Genomic DNA, 24,370 nt, shown 5'->3' on the forward strand with positions numbered 1-24,370 from the left:
ACTACATGTACTGTACATGTATTTTTCTTTAAGTTTGTACAATGTACTACTTATATGTACATTGTACATGTAGATACATGTAAATTTACATTTGTAGCTATGTTTACAAAAAATGTGGTATCCATTGTATTGAAATCCATGAGATTGCATTTAATACGTACAGTGGAAAAAGGAATTTGTACAACTTATGATTTACAAATCATATACATTTTTTCATTTTCTTGACAATTTGTTGATATACTATGGTTTTAACTTTCTAAAGGGGATTGTGGTAAACCTTGCAGATATGAATAAGATTTTTAGTCTTTGTGATTGCCGATCTTCTGTGATCTAGTTTGAACTAGACATCATGCACGTGCAGGTGTACATGTACATGCAGCTGCTGCTGTTTTTTAAAAACTTGCATCCAGCTGACTGTCGCCCACACTTATTTTCTGTTACAAAACACTTTGCATTGTTTGACATCATGCTCTTCCATTAAGCTATACCAACTTCCCTTTCAAGTGCAACACTGGCATAGAATAAGATACATGTAGATTGTGTTTGCAATCATCTCAGTATATTGTGAAGAGTAAGAATAAGTGATAATACCTGTATATTCTAATCTACATGTAAATGATCAGATGATCAGATGTAAGTAAATAACCATTGTGATATAAAAATGGAAAATCTTGAGGCAATGTTTCAAGTAATAATTTGGAATTTCACTGCAAGCATTTGGTACATGTTAGTTGGGGACACATTTCACTAACAGAATGGGGTCAAATATTGGTTAGAAATTCTATGAAAAAATGAGGGGAGCTGTGTCATCCCATAGTCATACTTGCAAACAAAATATATTCATAAAGCATGAAAATTCACAAATATTAGCCAATTGTACATTCAGACAAGTAAAAGTTAAATTTTATTGATTTTTCAACATTCATTTACTAAAGAACAACCTAGATTTTAATTTGACAAAGTAGAATTTTCAATTTCGACGATGCTACGATAAGGAATTAAGGTTCATAAAATGTTAATGTCATACCGTTAAATACTATAGTTTATAACATAATTTTAAAAGATTCTTCGCCTTTTAAAAACGGTTAATTTACACTTTGCATGAGACTACTACATGTTATGAGTGTGAAAATATTTCATGTCAATCATGAGTTCGTAGACGTAGGTGAGTCAACAAGTGTCTGACCTTTAAAGTCCATTTGATTTAAAATGGAGAATCACTTACTTCTGAAGTATCATGGAGATTAATCATAACAGAGACTAACTTACAGTCTTCAAATCTGTTAATTTTTCGTCATTTCCATAATTTCTTGAAAGGATCTCCACCCGGAAACACAAAATCTTTGATTACTTCCCTTCACGTGTTCTTTGTCGCTTACGATCTTGAAGAAATCACCGGTGTCGCTTACAGCTTCAACTCAAACCAAGAAACATGTGTGACACGTCTAGATGTTTTCTGCTTTTATTAATGGTTTCATGCCTTTTTCTGGTTAACACAGTATTATCACTAAAAGCTAGTACTGTTGAAGAATTCCGTGAACGCATTGGAAAAGAGAGATATGTCCTTGTTCTTTTTTGTAAGCTCTCTTCCCTTTTGCAGACTGCATGCAGTATAATGCTGGTTGATAGACATTTTTAAGTTGATATGTTTTCTAACCATCTGCCTTATCTATGCAGTCTTCTTCTTTTGATGCATTTGAATTATAGAGTAATAGTTTACATGTCCCTTTTCAAACTTTTGCCAATTTGGGGGTACAGTTTATACAAATTAGGTAGGGTCTAAAATATGTAACCCATACCCGTAGTGCCGTACCCATACATGTACCAACTTTTCCCTGTACTCAAATTATGTTTTGCTAATAAAAATCATTATTACAAAATGTAAAGGTCAGAAAATTGCATGATGTTTGCGAAAGTCAGTTTCAATTAATTCACAGTCAACAAAATGTTGTATATTTTTTCTAATATAACTTGTTTGATCGGATTTCTGATCTCAAAAGGCCTAAAATGTTTGACCAAAAGTTACCATACCTAACTAATAATTGACTATTTCTCACTTGTCTGTCCGAATTTTATGTTTTTCTGAAAACATTTAGAGGTTAAATCTTTACTCTAAGACTTGGAATAAAGTTATGAAAGATTTAATATTGTTTTGTCGGAGTTTGAAATCCATACTGTACCTTGTGTCAATACTTGTACCAGCTAAGAATGGAGACAATCTTATCCAGGATAAAAAAGAAAATTGCATTAACAGAGTCTTTTGCAACTTTAATTATAAGCATCTAATTAACTTGGATTGATTTTATTCTGTTTCAAACGAAAGCTTGAGAGGCTTTGGTGAAATTGAATACGATACAAACATATCACTGATTTAGAGTATTTTGATAATATTGGATGATTTGATGTTAAATATGCATTGAAATTGTACAAATAACAAAAATACCAGACTTTAATTTTGGGTACAGGAATTTCGGGTTACACATTTTAGACCTTTGGAAAACAAAAAATCAAATAAAAAATCAATTTCAAAATAATTGATTCCAACATACCCATCATTTCATTTTGTCAATGTGTACCAATTTTCAACGGGAAATGTAAAGAAATCCACAAAAAAGTATTAGGGTACGGGGAAAAGTTGGTATGGGTATAGGTTACACATTTTAGACCCTACCTACAAATTACCCAACATACTCCAGCTATTACTTTAAGATGTAATCAAATATTATTCTCGACTGTTGACGCATTTTAATGTTGTATGTTCCTTGCAAGAAGAGGTCAATAACAGAAGACCAAAAATACAAAGATCAAAAGAAAAGGAGAATAAAGTTAATATGCATGAACCATTTGACTTGTGAAATTGTACATACATGTACATGATTTTTACTGATTTTTGAAAAATGTACTATAGTATGTGAGTGAGTATGTTGGTGGGACATATCTTTGTAAAAAAATTATTATCCAGTTGTATCGATGGGAATTGAACTCAAGACCTCTTGTTCTTTAGTCAGCACATGCCAACTAAGCTGAAGAGATAACTCTCTAACGCAGCTGAATAAGACTTACCATTTTCACAATACCACTCCCTTTTTCTTTTTGAGAGACTGGTACATGTACCATTGGGGATTCCGACCACAACACAGGTTCACCCCTGTAACTGTCCACCACTGGCAAACCCTTGGGAGTCCATTACTTTACTGGGAACTCTTCTTGATAAGACTTTCTCCCCCTAAAAAGTCACAACATAAATATCATTACGATGTTCATAAAATTTAGAATTTATGTTGAAAATAGCAATAGATTATGGAGATAATGTACAAAATGAATAGAATAATCAGTTGGTTATCATGAATAAAGATTTAACTCATGCAGGGAAAATAATCCACCCTTTGTTAAATCTGCGTTCTTAAGCACACTAGATCATATTTTGGTTAGATACTGTTTTCAGTGTTCAATTTTGGTGTGGGAAAGTTGCTCCTCTTTCCCTTTAGCAAGTAGAAAGCTTAAATTTTTTAAAGGATATTAAGTTTGGAAAGCAAACTTCAAGTGTAGGATTTTTTGTTTGTTTGTTTGTTGGGGTTTAACGACCGAGCAGCAATATTTTAGCTTTATTCAGAAGATGAACATGAAATGATGATGAAATGAAAAATGGGATGGGACACAAGGATAATGGGGTCGGGAAATTTTGATTGCCACTGAAAATAGGGAGAGGTGGGTAGGGTTGGGCAATTTAGCCTCCTGTGGCGGAGCCCTACGGTTCCTACTCTGGGAGAATACCACAGTAGGCTTTTTAAACATGCAAGGAACATGGCAACACAGTGCATCACTATGCTTTGCGGTCAGATTTTTCGTATTATAGCCTGACAACCCCAGCATGTAACACGCCAGGGGTACCCCATTCCACCACCTGGGACACACATCCCAGTTTCTCTGTTTGCAATGCGCCTAGCCCCCTGCTAGGTTTCTGAGACTATTTAGTTGCCTTTTACGACAAGCATAGCGCTGCTGCAGGCCTATTCTTTTGACACCCAGACCTGCACAGGGCTCAAGTGTAGGAAAGTTAAATTTTCATTTAAAGTTTTCTTGTGGAACCCCAAATTTTTTTTAAATCCTTGAACACTGTTTTTCCAATTATTTATCCTATTAACATTTTGTAATGATTGTTTGATTCTTTTTTTGTAACCTTAAGAAAGTAGATCTAGGGTAAGGGACACAACTCTTGAAAATCATTTGAACGTTTGTATGCAGCATTTAACATCCATCTTATGTAAGCATCTAATTAACTTGGATTGATTTTATTCTGCTTCAAACGAAAGCTTTAGAAGCTTTGGTAAACTTGAATATGATACAAACATATCACTGATTTGAAGAGTTATATCCCTTACCCTGGGTCTACCTCCTTCATATATAAGTGGAAGGAATTTTTCTTTAACCAAAATTCATTTCCATTTTACTTTTAGCTAAAGATGGGTCGACATGTACCCAATGTATTGAAGCAGAAAAGCAACTGGAAAATGTACAGACACCAGAAATGTTTGAATCAGGTACCAGTAAATTGCTACACAGAAGTCCTGTGTTTCATTTAATATACATTTTGTAAGTGTGCCAAGAATTCTTTAATTTGCAATAAATGAAGATGAAATAAATGAAATAATAAAATAATTGTGAAATTTGGCACCCTTGAAAATTACCTGCTATGTGGTATGTGTATAGCATACCAAGTATCAATATTGAGTAGTGTAGCAATAAAGTACAATTTATATACTTTATATGTCAAGTCTGAATTTATTTGAATTGAATAAACCCATAAATATCGATGTAATCAATAGTAATGCTGCAGATATTATACTGCTGCTCAGACGTTAAACCCCAACAACCAATCAATCAGTCATATTTTATTGTTTTTACTTCTGTTGCTCATTAAATTATTAAGACCTTTATAGAATACTTGAAGGTATAAAGCATTTTGTAATATTACACTCCAATGCCTCATTATACCCCCAAAGGCATAACTTAAACAATTTTTAAAAAATATTATGGACAAAAATATATAATTAGCTATTATTTTGATAAAAAAAAATCCTCCTAAATGAAGTATAGTGTGTCCACTGATATGTATTGTAGCTCTGAAAGAAGCATTGTTTATGGGTACCAATTTTCATGGTTTTCGTAGGGTTGGCAAACCACGGAATTTGCTTCCAAAGAAAAGGAATTTTTCATTCATTTGTATAATAGGTTATGTAAGTCTTGTCATGTGACCCTGTGATTCCACAAGAACGTGGCCTAATCTACCATTAAAAAGCATGGAGATAAGTCATTTAGAGAGGGTCGAGTTCCGGATTAAGGGCAAAATATCTTTTTGTGTAAAAAATGCTGATAAAAAATGACAAATATCTATTTCTACATGATAAAGGTATTAAGAAAAATCATAAAATAGAAGATTTTGCATTGTTATTCAGCGTTTCGAGTACCCGGAAGTAAACAACTAAATACAGATCGTTCTTCCGTTTTCAATACGTTCTATGTCAGAATTTCTGGTACAGGAAATGAAACTAGAACGAGACTAACATACCCTATTGAGATGTTGATGCACACAAACCCAAGAATCTATGAAATAACTCTTCATTTTTTAACCACATAAATTGGTACAGACGATTGAAAGTACTTTCACAGTACATGGTGGTTATGGTGTCTCTGACAAAAGGTGTATATGGGTATGTCAACTTCCTGTTTGACAGTTTTTTTAATTTATTGACTATATAGATACTATGGAGGATAGTTTTTCTTGTTTTATGGATGTTTTATTTTTTTGTTGGCTTTGATTCTATCTGTGTGTCTGTCAGGATCTAATACAACAACTTAAGGAGGTAGACCTAGGGTAAGGGACACAACCCTTACAAATCATCGGAACATTTGTATTCAGCATTTTACATCAATGTCATGTAAACATCAAAGTAACTTAGATTAATTTCATTCCGTGTCAAATGAAAGCTTGATAGCCATTGGTGAAATTGAATATGATACAAACATATCACTGACTTCATGAGTTATGTCCCTTACCCTAGGTCTACCTCTTTAAAAAGCAGTTGAGAGATAGTAATAATATTTTAACAGATGGGTTGTCTTTGTAGAAGGAAGCTTCCATTTTCCAAAAATAAAAATATATATATATTGACCATATGGTTGAACTAGGGTGGATACTGGATGTGGAGGGGGTAGTGTTTAGTTAGTCTTGCCCACAGCTTCTCTTGTTTTATGGGTGTGCTATTTTTAAACAGGGCTCTAAATCTGTCTGTCTGCAGGTAAAAAATATTTAATAAAAAGGGGTTGAGAAATTTAAATATTTTAGTGAAAATGTAAATGGTTTGTCTTCATGCATTTCAAAAATAAAAGATAATTTTTCATTTAGGAGTTATATGCTACTTAAAAAATAACCAAAAAACAATGAGTTGCTTTAGTGCTGCTGTTTTGTTTTTCATATAGGATTTTGTTTTAATGACTTTTGACCCAGAGTTTAAAATATAAACCAAAACCTGTTTGTTTAATGTTAATATATACATGATATAGATGATAGCAACTAATGGTTGATTTTCAATTTCAGAAATAGTGAAAACGAAGTTAGATGACCAAGCCACTGGTGCCCTGTATGGTGTTATAACAGCTCCACAGATTGTTTTCTTTAGACAAGGTGATCCAGTCCTGTATGAAAGTATGTATATAGAAAATGGAGTAGATATCATGTTAGAGGATTAAAATGAAAACTGGAAAATTTACGTTAAACTTTTAAAATGTCTTTTTTTGTTTTCATGGCTGGTACTTAATATGCCATGAATGTCTAAAATCTGTATGGTTCGGGGGTTGCTCTTTGATGTGTTCTGCATTTTGCAAACTAAGTTTATTTGAAGTGCCATTGATGTTTTGGTATTTTCAGTACCAGAGGACAGTGGTGTTATTTTGACTGAAGATGTCAATATATGGCTGGACACAGCTAAAGAAGTAGCCACAAAAATTCTGAATGAAGATTCATTTGAACATCTAACCCAAGCAGCTACAGGGGCCACTACTGGGGATTGGCTGGTAATATTGTAAGTACAGGGCAACTAGTAGAGATTCTCATGATCTTTTGTATGTATAGGGGCTACAAGTGGGGATTCCCTTGTTCTCTTGTCAAGTTGGGACTGTCTGACTACATGTCCAGTCTGTGATATATAGTGCTATTCTACTTATTTTTGCATTATATTTGTTTTCACATTTTCATAATTATTAATTATTTAGGAATATGCATATTTGATGTTAAGCTAAAGGCAACTTTCAATATACGGTAATGCAAACTCAAATTTTCATGAAAATGTATGAAAACCACCAATCGGGTGCAATTACAGTTTTGATATCTAGTGTAATGCTTTGGTATCTGTAGTCACGAACTAAATCGTCTGTAGGTTAATTTTCACTGCAAGTATAATATAACACAGGTGTAACCTGTAAGAGCACAATTTTGAATATTTTGATATTTTTTTTAATAATAATGCCTTTTATAATTTAAATCAACTAGAATATTTTTTTCATAATTTATGAATAATTTGGCCTGAAAAATGACAAAAAATAAAAAAAAATTTAGTCAAACATTTTTTTAAAAATACAGTCAAATCTCGGTAGCTCGCACTGCAAGGGACCATTGAAATGTGTTCAAGTTATGAGGAGTTCGAGAAATTGAAGTTCGTATATTTCTGGATTTTTTCGTTGCTGATCCGAGGTTGACTTTATCGTTAGAAATTGCTTACTTCCAAGAAGTTTTTTTTAGTTCGTGGCTCCTTTTCATTCGCTTTCAGAAGATTATGTTGATTTGTGGACATTAAAAATGCTGTTTTCAGTTTTAAAAACATTCAGAGTTCAAGTTCCTTGGTCAATAATTTATTTTCATCCGATTTTCTTTCATGCTTTCATCATACCGACTTCGGAACATTCTTGAACTTCAATCAGTACTGTGTTAAGATCAAAACTACCTAATTAGTGATGACTAAATTATTACCTGTAATTAACTAAAATGACACTGATTAATGATAGGGTTTCAGTTTTTCACGCCTTGTATTACACAAAGGTTATTCTGTAAGGTTTATTACTGAACGGACCGACTAGTCCGTTCGAATTTTCGAGAAATCGAATTTTCAAGAAATCGAAGTTTATTTATATTGATTATATAGGAGATAATATGGTACTTTGAATTGTGTTTGAGAAATCCTGGGTGTTCGAACCATCCGAGTTTGAGCAAGTGAAGTTCAACTGTAGTCAATTTTAGGCTAAAAAATGGCGAAAAAAGACAAATTTTGACTCAAAAACAAAAATTTTGCCAAAAAAATGACAAAATTTAGTCAACAATGTATTGAAAAAATAGTCAATTTTAGGCACAAAAATGGTGAAAAAAGACAAATTTTGACTCAAAAACGACAAATTTTGCTTAAAAAATGACAAAATTTGTCAAAAAATGACAAAATTTAGCAAAAAAAAATTTTGAAAAATTGGCAATTTTAGGTTCAAAAATATCGAAAAAAGACAAATTTTGCCTAAAAATGACAAAATTTAGTCAAAACCTTTTTGAAAAAATAGTCAATTTTAGGCTCAAAAATAGCAAAAAAGACAAATTTTGACTCAAAACGACAAATTTTGCCTGACAAATGACAAAATTTAGTCAAAATTTTATGAAAAAATAGTTAATATTAGGCTCAAAAATGGTGAAAAAAGACATTGTTACTGTTATTTTGTTACCAGTATTAAGACAGTGGTATAAGTTCTGAAACATTGAAATTTGGATGAAACATGACTATATATGAAATAATATGTTACTGCTATGACGTTGTATGAGAAATTAAAAATTATTATGCCATAGGTTTGAAGGAGTACAAAAATGCCAATCATTTACATTACAAATTTCAATATGCTGTTCCCAGTACCCATGTTATAAGGAGTTACCTTTCATCAACAGCATTAGAATCAAATATATTGGAATAACTAAATCCAAAAATCAATTGTATATAGGGAATACTCAACATCATAATTCGTAATAGAAGTGAGCGACTGACTAGAAGTCAGGTATTAAGGAGGTAGACCTACGGTAAGGGATATAACTTTTGAAATCAGTGATATGTTTGTACCATATTCAATTTCACCAAAGCCTCTCAAGCTTTCGTTTGAAGCAGAATAAAATCAATCTAAGTTAATTAGATGCTTACATAATATTGATGTAAAACTTTCCAATGATTTTTAGGAATTGTGTCCCTTACCCCAGGTCTACTACCTTAACCCCACTTCAGAAATGCACCTGTCCACAGTCAGAAGATGTTGGTCATTAATGTGTCTTTGTGTCTTTGTGTCGTTATTTGTCTTTTTAGTTTGTTTTGAATTTCCCCATATCTGTTCTTTTTTCTGCTGACCTGTTATATTAATCCTTAGAATATCTACAATAGTACATATATTTATATTATTTTGGTTACTTTTGTATTTATTTTAGTTATGGGAAGTCATGTCAGAGTTATCTCCCTGCTGTAGAAGGTGCTGCCATACAGTAAGTACCTTTTCATTACTTGTCATTATCTGAAACCTGTCAAAAACAATTCTGCTTACCGGTACAGTGGAAACCTGTCAAAACAAAACTGCTTATCGGTACACTGGACACCTGTCAAAACAAATCTGCTCACCGGTACATTGGAAACCTGTCTAAAATAAACCTTGCAGAAAAATGGAGACTTGTCAAAAACAAATCCTGCTGACATTGAAAACCTGTTTAAAACAAATCCTGGTTATTTTAAAGGGAAACTTGTCTTATCTTGCACTTGTTTGAATCCAAGTCAAATTTGACCAAAGAGGTGGTGTTTTAAACCAAGTGAGAAAAAGACCCAGCTTTAACATAGCTACTTCATAACAATGCTGGCGTTGAATTCACAAAAAGTCGTAAGTGTGAAATTGATCGTAAATGATGATGTCACAATGCTATTTTCTGTTATGATGTCATTACTTACGATCAACTTTACTGTTACGACTTATTATGAATTCGACTCCTGGTGATTGATAACAATGCAGGTGGTTGATGAATATCTTCAACAGCTGTTATCTTATGCTTGTAACTAACATGTTAATAAGTTAATTTTACAATCCACATGTTTCTTGAATTCATTACAAAAAAAAATGATGTGGGTTGTTCTGAGTGTGGGTAATTGGAGATTACTGGTACACCAAATTTATTTAGCAAATGTTCATGTAATTAATAAAGCAGAGCTGAAGTCCATTGAATATTTTGGAGCAACCAATCGGTCCATATTTAGCCATATGTTCCCAAGTATCATGCACTCCAGCTAAGGATCATGCAAAATGTGATTCATGGGTAAAAAGCGTACATATTTTTATTTTTGATATTTTGTTTGAAATGTCATAGTAAACAGAAATTAACATGTGGTTTTTCATATAATCTCTGCTCTTAGGAGATAAAAATTTGATAGAATGCACTGTAGATTTCAAAATTAAGGGAGATAACTCTGTAAATGACGCTCAAATACAATAGAATCTACTGGATTTTCAATGTTGATTATCTTCTAAGAGCAGGCAGATTTGAATGAATAATTACACATTTCATAGTATAGACCCATAAAACAACTTAATTACAAAAATAAAAATATATAGCCTTGTTTAGGGTGTATCACATTTCTCAGATTTTGCATGATTCTTACAAAGACAGCTACTTAAACAGTTGTTTAGTCTGGAGTTTTCATGTGGAAGAAAAGAGAAAAACATACTTTAAAATCATGACGATAATTTGAAATTAAGGCAGTCAATAAAACACTAAATTGACTAACGTTCGAATATTAGCCTAAATGTGATCAAAACTTCCAATACAATACAAAATACAAAAGTGGGTCAATACGGGGTTTTGCCATCCAATAGGGGATTTAGCCATCCAATACAACTTTTACCCATCAATTACGTCATATTGGACTGGTTAAAATCCATATTGGTCTAGCATATTGGACTAGTTAGTAAATAAAGGTATAATTGCTTAAGATTTTCCATATTGGCTGAGCCTCAGTCCAATATGGCTAGCCTCAGACCAATAACTCAGCCAATATGGAAAATCTTTTGCAATAATACTATAGTATTGGCAAGCAGATAAACTACTAATAAAATTAAATATAAATAAAGTAATACCAATGTATATATTGTTTATAGATTGAAAAAGATGACTGTTCGCCACTCTGTACAAACATTTTGACCCTATTATATTTTTTTTCAGGCTTAAGCATAGAATGAATGTAGCAAAGGTGAATGTTGAGGAAAATCCAGCCTTAGCTGAAAGGTTCAAGTTTAAAGAGTGTCCTACTACCTACTTGTGAGTATAAAATGATGTAGTTATGTATTACTTTTTTACTTCTGCTATAGAAGGTAAAGGATATATGGAAAAAAGGAAAGGTTTTTGCTGCAATTTAAGGAGGTAGACCTAGGGTAAGGGTCACAACTCTTAAAATCAGTGATATGTTTTTATCATATTCAATTCACCAAAGCCTATCAAGCTTTCATTTGAAACAGATTGAAATCAATCCAAGTTACTTTGATGCTTACATGAGATTGATGTTAAATGCTGAATACAAATGTTTCAATGGATTTTAAGAGTTGTGCCCCTTATCCTAGATCTACCTCCTTAATTTTTTCACTGTTGATGAATTAATGTTTGAAGGGTACAATTTTTTTTGTTTTTGAATTTTAGTTAAACAACAAATTTAAATTCCCAACAAAATATAATATCTGCATGGCAAGATAAGAGGTTTTGTTCTAATCCAGGAATTCAGAACTCCATGAATTTATGAAGATTCAGCTAAACCCCCAAATAAGTACCTTCACAATATTATCATGTTATAACCAGTTATGCCAAATTAATATAACTATAATGGATATGGTGAATATGTCAAAGAGACAACAACCTCACCGAGACGTAGAATATTAGCTCAAGTGCAACTATGGGTCTTCAATGAACGATGAGGAAACCCTCACATCACAAGGCAGGCTGCAGCTGGCCCCATAACAACATCATACACAGGTACAGCGAAATAGTTGCCCTTATAGACTCAAGCAACATAAAAGTAAAACTTGAAGAGAAAATGAAACAAGACTTACACAGGCCAAAAATTCCTGACTTGGGACAGGGCACAAATAATGCAGTGGATTTAAAGTACTTTGGAGTGATCATAACCCTCCCTCTTTAAAATCTGGTCGTTGTGGAAAAGATGTTACACAATATAATACACTGGCTGACATGAATATTTTGATAAAAACAATTTGACTTGGCTAGTGACTCTGAATTAAAACTGTGAAAAATTGGTTTTCAGGAGTAATGGCCCTTTTTAAAATTTTTTATATTGGAAGGTCTGAATCGTCTTTTTTGCCCATGACAAGTAAAATTGCCATTTGGACAAATGCTACATTTTTATAGTGATTGCCTGATCCATGATCCAAGTAATACTATTTTACTCATATGGATTGTATATATAATCATGATAATATTGTAAAATTGTAGTTTGTGTATATTTTTTACAGTTTAAGACTTGGAAAAATGTATTTATATTTCTCTGATGAAAAGGAGCGATATGATGTAAAATCACTGCGACTTTTTGCTTCAAACTGGTACAAAAATGTCAAAGCTGAAAAAGTACCAGGTTTACCAACAATGTTGTAAGTATATTTTTTTTTTAAAGTAACAGTCTGTTTAAAAGTCATGCATGTGAAGTTACATAAAAGAAGAATTTTTTATTTCTAAATTATTTTCAATACATCTTACAAATAATCCTTATGATAAATGTCTATATTTGAAATGCTGTGCCAAATTTTCTCAATATTAGTTTTTTTTGCTCAGGCAAAGTAATCTTTTTATTTGTATTGTATTTAAGGAGGTAGACCTAGGGTAAGGGACATAACTCATGAAATCAGTGATATGTTTGTATTATATTTAATTTCACCAAAGCCTCTCAAGCTTTCACTTGAAGCAGAATAAAATGAATCTAAGTTAATTAGATGCTTACATAAGATTGATGTAAAATGCTGAATACAAACGTTCCAATGATTTTTAACAGTTGTTTCCATTACCCTAGGTCTACCTCCTTAAAACCTGTCCTAAAAGCATTTCAGCAATACTGAAGTGCAAAATTGCTTTGTGTCTGTCCATCCGAATTCTGCCACAATTTTCTCTGCTCTGAAATGGATGGATTGATTGTTATGTTGTTTATATAGGTGAAGCATATGTTGTAAGTGATTTTAATGTTATGTCTCATATCTACTTCCTGTAAGAGTGTAGTATTCTAAGCACAACAACATCTGCAACTTTGTGTTATATGCCAGCCTTTCGGGAATGTAAGTATGAGTGACGTATATGGCTGTTTTTAAAAAAAAAAGCTTTTATGGATTTAAATGACTGTACAGTATTCATGCAAGGAAGTTCTTAATTTTTTTTCATTGTTTACAAATTTTTCTCTTTCAATTATGGGTATTTCAAGACAGCAAAAAGGGGAGACAATTACTTGCTTTAGCCTGTTATTCCTAATCTTTTTTTTATAAATTTGTCATTTTTTGTTCTTTTTTCAGTGATAAACTAACAGATTCAATAGCTGCAAATTTAAAAGTAAGTTTAGTAAAATGATGACTTTAACGTTTAAATGTAAGTACTTGTAAGAATCAGGCAAAAATGGGTAAAATCAGAAACATGCATATCAAAACCCTACTGATCTGACAATTTAATTTCACTCAAAGATGTTTTCTGTCTTTGAAATGACCATCATTTGATCTCTGTGTCACTTGATTTGCACAGAAATTTTTTAATGGAATGTTAGAAAAATGAGGAATGCCTTCTGTACTATACAGCTGTGTTTACTAATCATGTGATAATAACAAAACCATGTGTACATGTAAACAGATTAAAGTCACTTCCATTACATAAGTATATTACCATTGTTTGTAATGTCATAAATTTTATTCCCCAAAGGTTCTGCAGGTTCCTTTAAGGATTTCATCTATAATGTTTTCAATGAAAGTTTTTTTTTCTAACCTAAAAAAATACAAAGAAAAAGGAAGAATTCAAAAATAACCATGTTATTTGAGTGCAAAAAGTGTCCTATAAGCACTTAATCATATTATACAAGGAGGATAAGGGAAATAAATCTTGAAATCAGTGATATGTTTGTATCAAATTCAATTTCATCAAAGCCTAGGAGCTTTCATTTGAAACAGATTGAAATCAATCCAAGTTACTTTGATGCTTACACGATATTGATGTAAAATGGTGAATACAAACATTCCAATGATTTGTTGACCTAGGTCTTCTTCCTTTGTATAGTATAAAAATTGTCATGTGGGTAATTTCAAGATCAAAACAAGGTGCATTCTGTTGCAGCTGCAAGTTACATATTATCTTGTCATGTGACAGGATACTGGTTATTTAGACATCATAAGGTTTCAGTGCAAGATCTAAATAAAAATATTTTAAAAGTAATACATGTACTATTCCTCAAAATGATGTCAAGATTTATGATCATTTTATGCATTTTTGACTTTTTTTTATTACAGCAAACCTTAAATGGCCCCAACAGAAACAAATTTTTGATTGGTTTAGCAGTTGTCATGGCAATAGTAGCATTTATTGTCTCCCTTGTTGTGGTGCTGTGTGCAAAAAGAACAGATAAAGATACACATACACATACAAAAGCAGAGTAGCTTTTGATGGAATTTATTGTAAGTGATTTCAAAGGGAGACAACTCTTATTGTAAGAAATTCTGTGCCTTTGCTTCTGAAAAGATCAGACATGATATGAATTATACTGTATATTTACGAGCTAGAGGACATAGGTGATTTTCAGGGTTACATTAAAAAAACTTCAAAAATCAGCATATGATACAATTAACTAGGAGATTTTTTTTTTTTAAGTTGACCCATTTTTGGGATCACTTTGATATACATGTATTGTGTTTTTGAATAATACATGTATCTTGTATAAGTTTATGGGTCAAACTTCAATTTATTGAAATTAAGACTCAGTATCTATATATATTTGGACTATCAAAACATTTTCATTCACTGAATTATTATTATTATTATTTTTTTATTTTTTATTTTTTATTTTTTTTTTTTTGGGGGGGGGGGTTATTGGAATATTTCATATACAATGTACTGCACAAAAATGCATCTTAAAATAAGATATGATGATTTGTTGTTACTTAAGGAGGTAGACCTAGGGTAAGGGACCTAACTCATGAAGTCAATGATATGTTTGTATCATATTCAATTTCACCAGAGCCTGTCAAGCTTTCATTTGAAACCGTATGAAATAAGATCAGGTTACTTTGATCCTTACATGATATTGATGTAAAATGCTGAATTCAAACGTTCCAATGATTTTTATGAGTTGTGTCCCTTACCCTAGGTCTGCCTCCTTATAATGATCTTCATGAGACACCGATGTATGTTAAAATGGGTCAAATGGTCACTGTAATCAACAGATCAAAAAGATTTTTATGAGTCATATCTTGTGATGGGAATATTTTTACTGAAGATTGATGTCTTATTATATATGAATGATGCTCTTTCATATCCTCCCTCAACGAGTTTATTGCAATTGCCGTGTCTGCCTGTCTATTTGTCATTCCATCCATTACACCATACATCTGCTTTTCATTGCACTTATCTCAGCTCTCTATGGACAGATTGATTAAAAATTGTATGTGTTTATATAGATGGGGCAAATATTGTAAACAATTTTGGTTGCTATTCAATATTAACTTCCTGCTTCATGAGGCTTTTCCTTTTTTTACTTATACATGTAGGAAATCACTTCGCTATTTGGATTGGATTCAAATTTGGTATGTTGCTTTATATAGATATGGCATACTTCAGTAGGGGTATATCTTGCATGACAATGCATTTAACTTTGTCATTCTTCATTTGTTGTCATTGCTTTAAGTACCAGTCTTTGTAAAAATCAGACAGAAGGTGATTCATGCATGTCAAAAACCCACCAAATTCAGTTTTATTTCTTGTTCAGACACAGTAACTGATCATGTCTTAGTTTTTCATTTGGTTGTTGCACTTTCGAGATAAAAATTATATAGATTGTACATGAAATTTGCACTTTGCAAGAGTTATCGTTCTTGATTATGCTTTATTTGTTTGATTTTAGTGGAAGATAAATGTATGATTTTCTATAAAGTGCAGATCTGAATGCAGAAAAGGTTGTTGTTGTGTGAAAGTATAGCATATGTAGACTGAGGAAGTATTGTTTGTTTTGTGGGTTTTTCTTGACCATGATTCACTTCACTATTGGTAGTGTCAGAATTTTATGCTGACTGGTACTTAAATAGATATATTTAAGCTTACGGAAACCTGTCTAAAGTGAAACTCTTTTGGACCATAGGACTTTTTTAGACAGGTGTCTTGTGTAATCTAGGTTCTATATATAACTGAAATGAAATGACTGTTTACAGTGGCTTGAAAAAGAGTGATTCCAATTTAAGTACAAATTTTGGTAAGCTACTGAGTAATTTGAAAAGCTGTAAAAATCACTTGTTTGTAGAGTACAAGCTACCTATACATACTGATGGATGGCTTGATTTAAAGGTTAAGGTCATCATAATTGACTGCTGTTCAAACTTTGCTGTGTCTAAAAGACCACACAGGTGTTCTGTGGTAATGAAGTAGGACACATTTGCATAATGTAGAGCAGATTTTTACCTAGAGGACTATTACTCAATAGTCTACCTAGATTTGTATTGAAATTGGAATCACTCTATAGGTTATATAAACGTGGTATGTAAGTCTCATTCTAGTTTCATTTTGTTTACTGGAATTTCCGATATAGAACGTATTGAAAACCAAAGACCGATATGTATTTTATTGTTTACTTCCAGGTACTCGAAATGCTGTATAACAACGCAAAATCTTTTTGTTCATTTTTTTTCTTACTATATTTATCATGTAGAAATAGTTATTTGTCATTTTTATCGTATTCTTTTACACAGAAAGATTTTTGCCCTTAACACTGAAATCAACGCTCTCTAAATGACAAATCGTTATGCTTTTTAATGGTAGACTAGGATCCATTGTCGTGAAATCACGAGGTTACATGACGAGACTCATATACCCTATTTCAAATTGCTGTAAGACTGTTTTTTGGTTTATTTAGGATTCTGTTTAGACAGGTTTAACTGTATATGTACAGTGGTGTTTTGTTTGATTTCACTGTAACATTTAGACATTGATGAAATACAAGTCCTTTTTGAGAATTAAGTTTTAAGTACCACTCCATGTAAGAATCATGCAAAATGTATTTCATGGTTGGAAAGGCTGCATATTTTTATTTTTCATATTTTGTTTTAAATCTTATAGTAAACAGATATGAACATGTGGCTTTTCATATAACCAGTGCACTTAGGAGATAAAAATCATATAGAATGTACTGTAGAATTCAAAATTAAGGGAGATAACTCTGTAAATGACAATAATATTCAATAAAACACATTTTGGCATGTGGATTATCTCCAAAGAGAAGACAGGTTGAAATTTCATCATGTACATATTTATTTTTTTTTTATATTTTGTTTAAAAACTTTTAAAGTCATAGTAAACAAAAAGTAACATGTGACTCCTCATAGAACTCTCATAAAAGATAAAAAATTATATAGAATGCACAGTAGAATTTTAAATTAAGGGAGATAACTCTGTAAGTGACAGTAAAATACAATAGAAACCATTGGATTTTCCATGTGGATTTTCTCCCAAGAGCAGACAGCTTTGAATAAATATACATTTCATCATATAGATTTAAAAAGCAACTTAATAACAAAAATAAAAATGTGTAGCCATTTTAATTTGAGGTGTATCACATTTTACAGAATTTGCATGATTCTTTCAAAGACTGCTACTTATAATTAAATCATGCAAAGAGATTGGCACTCGTTAAGTCTTTACCACATTAAGCTCTCATAATCATGTTTTTGTTATCAACTTTTTCCTGAATCATTTGTAAGTAAATCTTTTGCATATTGATATTCGAAGTCATAGATTTCCATATTTTTAATATGATATATATTTCCACCTAATAAAGTGGAGTTCACATGTATAAATGATTGTGATGATGATTGAGTCTGGGCTAAACTGCAATAAACTTTGTGTATGTGTGATCCAGGTTTCATGAAAAAAAAAACTAAGATTTTACAGAAATCCTGGAGTTTTCCATCAAATCTTTACTTTCAAATGATCTTATTGGTTGAAATTTAGTTGAGGAAGGATTAGAATAAACAAAGCGGCATATGTTTATCATTTACATGATAATGATGTGGCACTTAGTATGATTCTCATGTGTGGCAAATTTACTCTGTATAAGTATTGTGAATCTTCTCATGTGTCCAGCACATGTAATTACTTCCTGTTTACCATGCATTCTTCTTTGCCTATTTATAATGAGTAGATTTATATCTAGTATGACAACACATACACCATCTTGATTTCCATTGCAACATACGAAGGTTGTTGTTCTATATAAATAAACACCGTATGGCAGGTTTTTTTATTGCGGGTGTGAAATTTGGAGATTTTTAGGCAAGAAGGTACACAAAAAATTTTGGCATTTCTTATTTTGGAGGATGTTTAGTGGTAAATAAATATTTAATCCCTGAGCAGATATTTTGGTGAATTTATTTTTGGTGTTTTTATTCAAACAAACCCCCAAAATATGCCAAAATAAGCATTCCTCAAAAGTTACTTGCTATACGGTATTAATTTTGATACAAAATAATGTATGCTTAGTAATGATGCTATGTTTTGATATAATTGTGGGATATGCATACTTTAGGGGCTTTATGTTACAATTTTGTGTTGCGACATTATTTACATAGAAAATTGAAGTTGTATGCACCTTTTTTTCAAATTTAATTTTAACTATATATTCAGCATTTTTTTTACCTCAGTATAATTGTAAAGGTACATGGTGCTATTTATACTTTAAGGAGGTAGACCTTGGGTAAGGGAAACAACTCTTGAAATCAGTGATATGCTTGTATCATATTCAATATCACCAAAGCCTATCAAGCTTTCATTTGAAACAGATGGAAATCAATCCAAGTTACTTTGATGCTTACATGAGATTGACGTAAAATGCTGAATACAAATGTTCCAATAATTTATAAGAGTTGTGTCCCTAACCCTAGGTCTGCCTCCTTAATTTCATGTCAGTTGTTCTATATTCACTGAAACATTTATTTTAAAGGTTCACATGTCTGATTCTTACATGTACCAGTCCATATAAAATTCAGGCAGAGGTGATTAATGGTGTCAAAAAAACATTAAACAGTCTTTTTCTTTTTTGTAAACAGTCCTTTCTGTAATCGGATCTGTATTTTTTAGAAAATCATACATTCATCTCGAAATTAACCAAACCAAGAACAATAACCCTTGCGAAGTACGGATTTCATATTAAATCTTTGTCATTTTTTTTTTTTAAATCTCAAACACGCAACAACCAAATGACGAAATGGTTTTGTTGTCTGTAACTGTTTCTGAATAAGAAATAAAAGGAAATTTCTGTGGGTTTTTGGACATGCATGAATCACTTCCTGCTTGATTTTTATAAAGACTTGTACTTAAGTAGGTTTATCCTTGTGTATCAAATTAAGTGGTTACTCACATTTTTTTTTTTGGTTTTGTTTTTTTTGGGGGGGGGAGCAGGCTGGAAAACTCACTCAAATTCTAGCGAGTTCTGAATATAATTTTTCAATCTATTTACTATATGGCTATATAATTTTTTACTAAAATTAGCCAGCCCTACCAAAAAATAGCCAGTCTCAAGCTGGTGGTTAGGCGAGAAATTGATTACATTGTAGAAGTTAAATTTTTGCCTGCAAATACAAAACTGCAATAATGGATGTATCAGAGTTATTTCTGTAACGATAGATTGTATAAATGAAATTGAATGTAACCATTCATATATGTATAAATGTAACTCTTCTGCAATTGCTCCAGGTTTTACCATTGTGAATAGAATAATATTTTGTCCAATGGACAACTCTGGTTATGACTGTTTGTGAATGTATGTCAGATTGTCATATGACTGAATAGGAGATTAAATAGTCTGTCCACAAATTCTGTAAGTACAACTCCTGCAGAAAAGTCAATAGATTGTAATAAGTGACTTGAAATCATATGCGATCCCCCTTAAAAGTAGATGTTTTCAAGGGGAGATAACCCAAATGAATGTTTCTAGAGTAGTGTCCATTTTGTGAGCTCAATTACAGTATTTTATTCAATATTGGGAAAAGGTTTTTTCTACATTTTTTACTTTACATTCCATGCTGTCCAGTGGCCCTAAAATTTCTGAAACTACCTACTGGTAATTTTGAAATTGAATTTTAATTTTTGCCCTAAATAAGCCTAAAAATTTCTTATTTTTAGCCCTAAAATTAGCCCAATTTTATTGCAGAAAGGTGCTGGTTGGCCTGTCAACTTGAAGAACTTGATTATTATAATTTGAATAAGTGAGTTGATAACTACTTTTAATAAGTAGTCAGGCATTTATGATTATTTATGCTGTCTTCACAACTGCCCTATAATTTTCATCAACTAGAAATGCTAATTATGTTTTTGACCTATTTCTGGTATCTTTATCTGAATTACAAAAAAAAATAAAGTTTTCAAAATCTATTTTTGTAAACAACTTATGATTTGTAGATGTCCAATACAGGGGCAGATAACTCTGTCATATGACATTTATTTGTCAAATGTAAACTGGTTTCAGTTGAACAATTTTACCCCCTCCTACTACTACTTCTGATATAACTAAAAGGGGTCCGTTGCAAAATAGGGTAATGTCACCCCTGTTGTTTTTGCTCGACACTTAACTTAACCTTTTTTCACAAATAGGGACAGTTAATAATCGTTTTTCATATTTATGGAATGCAAGCCATTTAAGAAAGTGTGTTAAAGGGACACAACCCACCAACACCCAACAACCTGGTTGGCGGTCTCATTTGGGAAAGGTTAAACAGTAAATATTTTTCTTGAAAACTTTATTTTCACTTCGGTAAGTAATTGAATGGTTTGAAATAAGTTACTTTGAAGTCGACTGTTGTCCATTGCTCCAATTTGACAGGAAACCAGTCTGCCCGGTGACAAATTTGTAGAACGTTACTCACCTTTGCTTAAAATCATAAAAATGACGCCAAAGTCCTGTATTCAATCCTCTTTTGCTGTTTATAACAATGTCACTTGCCAACCCAGAAAATTCGAAAAGGTAGGGTGTCCAAACTTTAATTTTCTCTTAGCATCCTAAATTTTGTACAAAAAGGGCCCAACCCCAAGAACCCTCCATTCTATCAACTCCCGTAATCTGCAGGTATTATAATATTTATCATACACTATCTTGAATTTACCTTAGGTGGTATTTTTTCTTTATTTTACTGTGTCAAATGCATATTTATGTAACTGCGTTACATTGCAATAAATGTGTAATGGTTTACAAGTCTGCTTGAAAGCATTGTTATTTAATCATTCTATATTACTTTGTTATTTTTTTTATTGTTCTTATTGGTGGCTAGTTTTTGTTTTATTAAAAAAAAATAATAAAAGAAATTGTCATTTTTTTTTCGATGAAAATCAAATTAATTTTTTACTGAGTCAAATAGAACCAAGTAAAAGCATACGTATTTGTCAGTGTCATGTAAGTATTGGAGCAGAGAGTTACAGTGTCTTGCCTCCACTATCAAATATGCAGCCCTACTAGTATATAGGACTTGCCCATGGTCTTATGTAAACAGATCTAGATGTAAAAATAAAAAGGCAAATATCGCTGACAACCATATACTAATATGCTCCTCCTGATAAACTCCATATCGCTCTGGTAGCTCATTAGCTCTGTATTTTTACAAAGCCTGAAACATTGACATTTCTTATAATATCGGGAGCACTTTACTCATTTGCATAGAGGGTGTTGTTCGGTATTGAGTGTCACAAAGGTGTAAAAGACTAGTTCGAAATTTTGAATATACCCTCTGCAAAAGGAAATTGAATAGAGAAAATCAAGGCTGAGCAATGGTCTTGAAATTTAATTGTTTTAGAATTGAAAAGATATACCACAAAAAGCAATTTCAGCTCAAGAATGATTGTATTTGCTTCACCTAAGCAGTGGAAGATCCGGGGGTGGGGGGTATCCTCATCGGTGATCCGGGCGAAAAAAAATTTTGCCCCCTCCCCTTACCTACAACTCTGGATCCGCCCCTGCTAAGAGATGGATCCTAGGGGAAGATTCCTGAGTCACCTTTTGATGGAAAATGTTTATTTTGTACAAAATTTTGACATAAAAATGAGAAAATGTTAGCCTGCAGACCTGGAACCCCTTCTCTCTCCTCCTCCTTTAATTTTTTATATCAGCTCATGTTGTCATAGATATCAAAATGATGCCCCTTCATTGATCCTACTCCCACTTAAAAAAATACAAACATTATCCTTGAAGCTTTTGTTTAATGTCTTTGGTCCCACCCACGTGTTACTCGTATATTTTTTTGTATCATTTGTTTTACAACATCGATTATTGTTCGAGTGCAGCAGGTTGAAAGACCTTGATTCTTTAGTAAAATCATGTTATATCCCCTGTAAAAAAGTTTGTGGGTATATAGAATTCACCTTGTTTGTATGTCTGTCTGTCCGTTCGTCCGTTTGTCTAAACTATTTTCTAAATATAAGAAGCTTGCAGTACAATTATGAAACAGTGTGGGATTTAGTATAACCACACGGAGATGTGCACATTGCCGGGAATTTATGTATGACGGCTGTTGGACTTCAGGATTTCTCATCCAGACTTGGTCTCATGCTTTGCAATTCCTCCTCAATGACTTGCCGAATTATTATGTAACTTAGTTGAGTGTAAAATTGCCATACTGGGATATGCATATTGTCAGGAATTTATGTTTGGACAAGAATTGTAGAAATTATAGCTACTGAAAACTTTTTCTGTAAAACTTGGTCTGATAAGTTGTCCACAACTCCTCTTGAACGACTTGCAGGATTGTTATGAAACTCAATGGAGTGTTAGGTTACTATATCGTGATGTAGATATTAACTGTCAGAAATTTATAGTGATATTTGTTATTGTCTTGTAAACAAAATTAAGAACTGATGGCTGTTTTGAGTTTGGTGTTTTAAAAATGGCAGTAAATTTTGTGTCAAGAGTGCCTAGCCTATCTATCATTTAATTGTGTCCAATATGGGCCATATGTTTCGTTAGTATTGGTCCCAAATTTACAGAATTCAGCAAGCTGCGGGGGTATAAGTCCTGTTAGGGGCAACGTCTAGTTATATATTGTTATGGTACACCTAGCCTGTTGCACTGGATTGTTTTGACAGACATGACTCGGCCAGTTAATAGGGTTAGTTATTTATGATTATATGATGCATCACATATGACAGTCAATGAGTATCGTATATTAATGGAAAAAAGGAACAGCATACCAGTTTAAGGAGGTAGACCAAGAGTAAGGGACACAACTCTTACAAGTAATTAGAACGTTTGTATTCAGCATTTTACATCAATCTCATGTAAGTATCAAATTAACTTGGACTGATTTCATTCATTTTCAAATGAACGCTTGATAGGTTTTGGTGAAATTTAATATGATACAAACATATTACTGATTTCAAGAGTTATGTCCCTTACCCTAGATCTACCTCCTTAAATTCAATAGTCACAAAAATTCAAATGCGCATAAAACCCCTAAAATTGCAGATATTCGCTTGAATTTTTTACACGATACCAATCAAGGTTAAGGTTATTAAAAAAAAATGAAAAAAAATGTAAATTGTGAATTACACTTTCCGAGATTTAAAAAAACACTTTTCAGTGCAGTAGATTATTAATGATAAAGTTCTTGAGTTGAATGAAAGATGAAAGTGAGAGTGTGTGAAAGTGATGGTGAGTATATATGCTATTTTGTATAGTCTTTTTTGTATTAAATTTGATCTCTTGTGAAGACTCTGTTACACCTTAGTCAGGTTGTGATATATGAGTCTTTGTAAAAAGCCTGGCTATACTTAAAAAGAAGAAGAAAAAAAAACACTTTTCAACCAAAAAGCTGAAAGAGGAATAAGACATTAACAGAAATTATCGGAAGAAAAACTTTTCGTCTTGAAATGATTAAACTCGAAAGGTGTGCACAATTTCTTTTGTCCATAAATATATTTTGGACCGGAAACAGATGATAAACATAACTTTGTGAAAACATAAGTACCTTATGAAAATCACAGATGTTCATATATTAATTAAACCTATGACTATCATGTCACGCTCATTTCATGTGATGACTATAT

The 24,370-nt window shown here is 32.2% G+C and overlaps 2 protein-coding genes across 2 annotated transcripts in view; one reads left to right on the forward strand and one right to left on the reverse strand.

The window, feature by feature from the left end:
* The window catches only part of LOC148596844 (CDC42 small effector protein 2-like), a 37,930-nt gene extending 36,520 nt beyond the window's left edge, over positions 1 to 1,410 (reverse strand). Inside the window, exon 1 of the mRNA XM_088563292.1 lies at positions 1,270 to 1,410. The gene's annotated coding sequence lies outside the window, so the exon portion shown is untranslated. The remainder of the gene's footprint in view (positions 1 to 1,269) is intronic.
* On the forward strand, positions 1,400 to 21,640 carry LOC148596845 (uncharacterized). Its single transcript, XM_088563291.1, has 10 exons — positions 1,400 to 1,577; positions 4,458 to 4,541; positions 6,599 to 6,706; positions 6,929 to 7,082; positions 9,503 to 9,556; positions 11,276 to 11,371; positions 12,574 to 12,708; positions 13,615 to 13,651; positions 14,593 to 14,757; positions 16,927 to 21,640. The coding sequence occupies exons 1-9, from the start codon at positions 1,433 to 1,435 to the stop codon at positions 14,737 to 14,739; spliced, it is 960 nt and encodes a 319-aa protein (XP_088419417.1). The 5' UTR covers positions 1,400 to 1,432; the 3' UTR covers positions 14,740 to 14,757; positions 16,927 to 21,640.
* The last annotated feature ends 2,730 nt before the right edge of the window (positions 21,641 to 24,370 follow it).

Source organism: Perna viridis, chromosome 15, assembly GCF_037379345.1.
Source record: "Perna viridis isolate PV_CMFRI_1.1 ecotype Kerala chromosome 15, ASM3737934v1, whole genome shotgun sequence".
In the NCBI taxonomy this organism is placed as follows: Eukaryota; Metazoa; Mollusca; class Bivalvia; order Mytilida; family Mytilidae; genus Perna; species Perna viridis.